The 5,773-nt window shown below is 38.7% G+C and overlaps 1 protein-coding gene across 1 annotated transcript in view; it reads left to right on the top strand.

Annotated features, from left to right (window-relative positions):
• Window positions 1–6: 6 nt before the first annotated feature.
• PPP1CB (protein phosphatase 1 catalytic subunit beta) overlaps window positions 7–5,773 on the top strand; it is a 42,719-nt gene continuing 36,952 nt past the window's right edge. The window contains exon 1 of the mRNA XM_006162126.2: window positions 7–125. Within this exon, the coding sequence (XP_006162188.1) occupies window positions 74–125 (52 nt within the window). The 5' untranslated portion in view covers window positions 7–73. The remainder of the gene's footprint in view (window positions 126–5,773) is intronic.

Genomic DNA, 5,773 nt, shown 5'->3' with positions numbered 1-5,773 from the left:
CCCGCGCCCCCGCCCCCCCCCGCCGAGAAGCCCTTGTTCGCGCGGCCGGGAAGGAGAGTCTGGTGCCGACAAGATGGCGGACGGGGAGCTGAACGTGGACAGCCTCATCACCCGATTGCTGGAGGGTGAGTGCGGGCCGCCGGCGGAGGGAGGGCGCCTCTCCGGCATTCGCTGCCCCAGCACCGCCGAGGCCCGAGCGACGGGAATCGGCCTCGCGGACTGCGGTCGGGGAGGCGGGCGGCAAGACGGGTGCCCGCGGACTCCGGAGACCGAGGTGCGCCAGCCTGGGGATGCGGAGAGGTCCTCCGCAGAGGGCGCCTCGGGAAGGCCGCCGGGCTGGCCTCTGCTGACCCTTCCGGGGATGCTGCCCCCCGGGCTTTGTGTGGCCGAGGACTGCGTGCTCCTTCTCGGTTCTCTTTGTGCATTGCCCTTGACTGCCTGCGATCCTGCTCCGGGAGTGAGTTTTACTAAAAAACTAAAAAACACCTCCTCCAAGGCCGGTTTCATCCGGTGTGCATTTTTACATGAAACACTTCTCTCTTAAGGCGAGGACAAAATTAGCGGGAACTTACCCACTATTTATAATTCCGCTCGAAAAAAAAAATAGTACAACAAAAATCTTATTAATCATGTCGAAGATGAGGATAAGAAATACATAGATTTGCCGAAGGAATTGGCTTTGGGTTTGAGAATTTAGATGTGAGCAGAGTTTAATTTCTGCGCACAAACTTAGTAAATAAAGGTCTATTGTAAAGCTTCCCTTGTGTTTAAAAAATATTTACAGATCTCAGCATTTGAAATTTCCGCGTAGTGTTTTTTTTTTTTTTAATATTAAATAGTTTTTTTTTAGGAATGTAAAGGGGGAAGGGATGAGGGAAAGGAAAGGTAGACAGACCAGGAGGTGAATGTGTTGATTCATTGCAGGATGATATTCAAAGCTAAATGCAGTGTCTGCTAGAGTCCCTTTACCCTAAAATTCACGTCCTTTGTAATTGATTTCTAAGTCTGTAAGGAAGAATTTAAGCATCCTTAAACAGTTTAGAGTCCCTTTTGTCAGACCCCATGGAAGGATTGAAAAAGTACTGCTATTTGCTTTCCAATCACCTAAGGTAATTGTTTACTACAGTGAAGCAGATAGTACTTGGGGATGGAAAAATCTTCGAAGAAGTCGGTATGGTTGTGGGGGGGTTAATTCATTTTTTATTGAGTATTTAAAACAACATAAGTTCTATGTGTATCTGTTGTGTAACTAAATACAGTCTATTTGTTCCAGCCTTCTAGCAGTCTGAAGATTAAGTATGAAACAAAAGTTTTACCAGGAACTCTCATTTGCCTTTTCCTTGTCTATTATTACTTGGGGAGGCCCCTGGTGCCTGCAGGGTTCACTACTTAAGACTTTGTGTCTGTAACAGAGGTGATCATCTTGCTGGGTCTGTGACAAACTTGTTTGAAAAAAATGTGTTTTGTAATTGTTCATGGCTTCATCAGGGAAATTTTTATTTTAAAAATTTGTCTAGTTAACTTTTGAGAAAGTTTAGGCCTACCATCATTTTTATGTATTTTAAACTTTGTAAATTTATTTTAAAAATTGGTGTACATCAATATTTTATTTTTCATATATTTGTGTTTCTTTTAAGCATAAATCACAATGGATTTATGTGTTTTCTGTTTGATCTGGAACCTTTTACATCAGACACTCCTTTTTATGATTACAGATACTTAATAAATTTCATTAGAATATATTGTTTAAGGGTTTTTTTGGGGGGGAGGGGAGACACTGGGAGAAAATAGCCTAAGTGGTTCCATTTGTGTTAAGAATTCCAGTCCAGACACATTTTCCTCTTTTAATTTAGCAAGCACTCACAGACCTCCTTGGTGCCAGGCACAGGGAATCCAAAGATAAAATGTATCTGTTCACTTAAGGAGCTCCCAGTCTGAAAAAGTGACTTTTTAGGCATTTTTCAGCCCTCTCTGTTCCTGTGTTCCACACACATTCTGTTAAAACAGTTTCAGTATTTACTTCTTAATCTTGTCGAGGCATATTTAGTTTAATAAGGTCTCTCTGGGACTTAGTATCCAAGTTCCTCCCTAAGTCTAGACCTGTTTGAGTACTTGTCCAGAAAGCACACGTGAATTCTCTAGTAATAATTTTTAGTATTCAAAGAAAAAGAAATTTAGTTTTGCATTGTCAGTTAAATTTAACTTAAAATTAAGTGATTTTTTTTAAAAAGCTGTCTAGAAGAATAGTGGTAGTTAGATTTTGTTCCTTCCTTTCTTTCTTTCAAGTGCTAAATGAAAGTAGAAGTCAAAATTTGACCAGAATTTCTTTAGAGTAGGAGGAAAAAAATCAGCAGGACCTGATCTCAGTTTAAAATGCTGAGTGTATTAATAGTTCCATGAGATAGTCCTGATTTTTTTTCTTATTTTTACTACATCAAATTGCCAATCAACTATACACACTTATAATAAATATATTTTAGGAGTTGCTTTGGGATTTATTTTTTGGGTGGGCATATTATTGATGTAGTACAGTCTTTATAATGTTTAAATAAATCTATGCTATTTAATGTAAAACAAAAATATTAGTGTATTACTTGGATAGTGCATATTCCTTCAGCCTATATTCTTGGGTTAAGCTTTACTTAGAACTAAAAAAGAAAAAAATGAAAGACTTCTGTTTTATCTCCCGTAATGACTCTGCTACCATGTTTTGTGGTTAATCAGTGCTCTTGACTGACAATTTAAATGGAATCCTAGACAATCCAGTGATTATTTTTTTTTTAACTTAGATAAATGTTTCTCAAAGAAATTAGGGAAGTGGGAGGAGTTTAACAGAATCACCTGGGGAACTTTGTCCAAAATCTAAATGCTGAATTTATTTTGTGAGAAGTGGAATGGTATGAGGAGAATCTGATGTGTTTGGAAGGAGGTTAGTATGGAACACTGCTGCGGGCTGTTTAAGATGGTGCCAACTCTGTTTCCAACCACAGACTTGATCCAAGTATTTAAAAACTGGGCTGTGCCAGCTGATGATAATTACCATATGTTTATTATATATTTGATAATACATATGAAACTGTGTGTTTAGGATTTGCTTTTCTTGGGATCAGCAGATGGCGTAATGATTATGTCACTGGACTCCCATGTAGTCGACCGCAGTTTGAGTCCTGGACCCGGTGACTTAAACTCACACCAGGTGCATGTGCGTGTGCTTGTGTGCGTGCCCAAGATCCTGAGAGGAGAATGGAGGAGGAGGGATGGCCATCCCCCCCTGGGGGGTGATTTCTCGCTTTCTGTCTCTGTCTCTGGAAAGTACACAGGCCCTATAGCAACAATCTCTTTTTTAAAAAAAATTGCTTTTGATTATAAAAGTAAGGCATTCTTATTGTAGAAGATCAGTGAAATGGAGACGTATAGAAGAAAAAAGTCCCAATAATTCCACAATCCCTGCTAAAATTTTGGTGTATTTTTGTTGGAATATTTTACATTATTAGAATGTTCTTTATATAGCTTAATGAGTTAGTTTTTCATGAAGTATTACATCACAAACATTTTTCCTTGACATTGGAATGTTTTCAGAAATACTCAAAAGATATTTGCTGTGTGATAGAATGTTTCTTAAGGTGTTTTTTGTTTTGTGTTTGTTTGTTTGCAGGTTGTCACAGAATTGAACTTGACTTGTTGGACCATGAGTTGTAGAGCATTAGCTCTCTGTGTAAACTTCCATAGTAGACAAAGATTGTGTTTGTATTTTTGGCCTACTAGAAGCTGTATAAAAATCTTGTAACATTTTCTTGTTGTTTTTATTTCCTTTAATTCAATTTTTCACTTAATCTTCACTGAGTTCTGACACAGAAGTCTGAGTTTATGGAACTGCTATGATCATTTAGTGTATATATCTCTTTCCTTTCTTGCAGATCATGTACTGTTAGTGCTTAGTTAAACTAACAGAATAGCAAATAGAAAGTTTTCCTTTTTAGTGTCTTTGTGAAGGTTAAAAAAAGGAGTGGATTTGAAAGATGAGATAGATTAATGAAACCAGATTAAAGCCCCCCGTGTTTGAAATGACAGCTTCATTAAGATACAACTTACTACCATGCAGTTTACCTATTTGTAATGTATAATTTAGTAGTTTGGGACCGGCCCGTGGTCTCATGGTTAAGGGAACTAATCCCCACATGACCAAACATGCAGTTCCAATCCCAGCCGCGGCAGCTTGAAAAACATGCCAGGCTCATGTGCGTGCATGCCCAAAATCCCAACAGGATGGAAGAATGGGGAAAGGATTGCAGTGTGACTGTCGTACCCTGGTGTTTTCTCCCTTCCCCTCTCTCTGGCAGCTACTTGCACTTTCTGACAAAAATAAAAAATTCAGTGGTTTTAGTATGTCTTCAGAGTTGTATAACCATCATTACAATCAACTTTAGAACTTGTTTATTCCTACATCCCCCCACGCAAAAAACCCTATTCTCAATGGCAGGCATTTTCCTTTTCCCTTCATCGTGCCTCTCTAGCCCTGGGCAACCACTAATTTACTACACTTTCTGTCTCTGTAGATGTGCCTGTTCTAGGCATTTCATAGAATGAAAGTATACAATATATGGGCTTTGTGACTGGTTTCTTTAAATATTTTAAGGTTCATCTATGTTATAGCATTTATCAGTACTTCATTCCTTTTATGGTTGAGTAATATTCCATCGTCATGCCAGGCTCATGTTAAAAAATTCATCAGGGGGCCGGCAAGTGGCATGGTGGTTAAAGGCGCTGGACTCCCACATGGCCGACCACGGTTCAAGTCTCAGACCTGGTGGCTTGCTTTCTCACTTCCTCTCTCTCTCTCTCTCTCTGTGTGTCTCTGATCAAACTGGAAAATAATAATGATAATAATAATAAAGTCAAATTAAAATCTTAAAAAAAATTCATCAGTTGATGGACATGTGAACTGTGTTGCTCCTTTTTGGCTATTGTCAATAATGCCACTGTCAACATAAGATTTTGAGTGGACTTAAGGGCAAGATTTCAAAAGTTTGTGGGAAAATGAGATTTAAGTATGAGTTGATTTTGGTACAAAGAATTATTGAAATCTAGTTTTCATAACATGCATTTTCCATGAACTTGTTGAAAAACCTCATGGGTTTTTTTTTTTTTTTTCAGTTCTCTTGGATATATATCAATAACTAGGAGTGGAATTGCTGGGTCCTGTGATAACGATTAGGAAGTTGTGTGTGAATAGGAAGGAATATTCATAGACTTAACCTTTCTAGGGACTGTCAGACTGTTTAAAGCCTCTTTACTGATTAAATTGTTTAATTCTGACCAGCAGTCTAAAGGTTAGGCAATTTGAAGAAAATGCTGGTTGCTCCTGGCAGTCTCACTCTTGTAATTCAAGAACAGACCTTAGATCCCTAGCCATAGAGCAGCAGGTTGGATAGTAAGGGCATTACCTGAGGGATACTTGCTCTCTTCTCTTCATTCTTCTGGATGAGGAATAAAGGTGGTGGCATATTTTTAAAAACTGATTCAGAGATTAGAGGACTAAATCCAAGATAAAGATTCATTGGAATCTAGAAACTTATTTAAATTTGAGGCTAGAAAACAGGGTTATATTAAGATTTAGGATCAGTGAGGAAGATAGCAAATTGCAACTAGTGGGTTTTTTCTCTTCATTTTTGCAATTTTTAAAAAGGTTTTTGCCATAGGGCACATATGCTTGCCACAGAGAGACAAGATAGAGATAGAGGGAAAAATGACAAATCACACACACACATACACA

The sequence above is a fragment of the Tupaia chinensis genome, unplaced genomic scaffold (genome assembly GCF_000334495.1).
Source record: "Tupaia chinensis unplaced genomic scaffold, TupChi_1.0 Scaffold139757_1, whole genome shotgun sequence".
Taxonomy (NCBI): Eukaryota; Metazoa; Chordata; class Mammalia; order Scandentia; family Tupaiidae; genus Tupaia; species Tupaia belangeri.
Note: the sequence above shows the minus strand (reverse complement) of the source record. Positions and strands in the feature narration are given on the sequence as shown.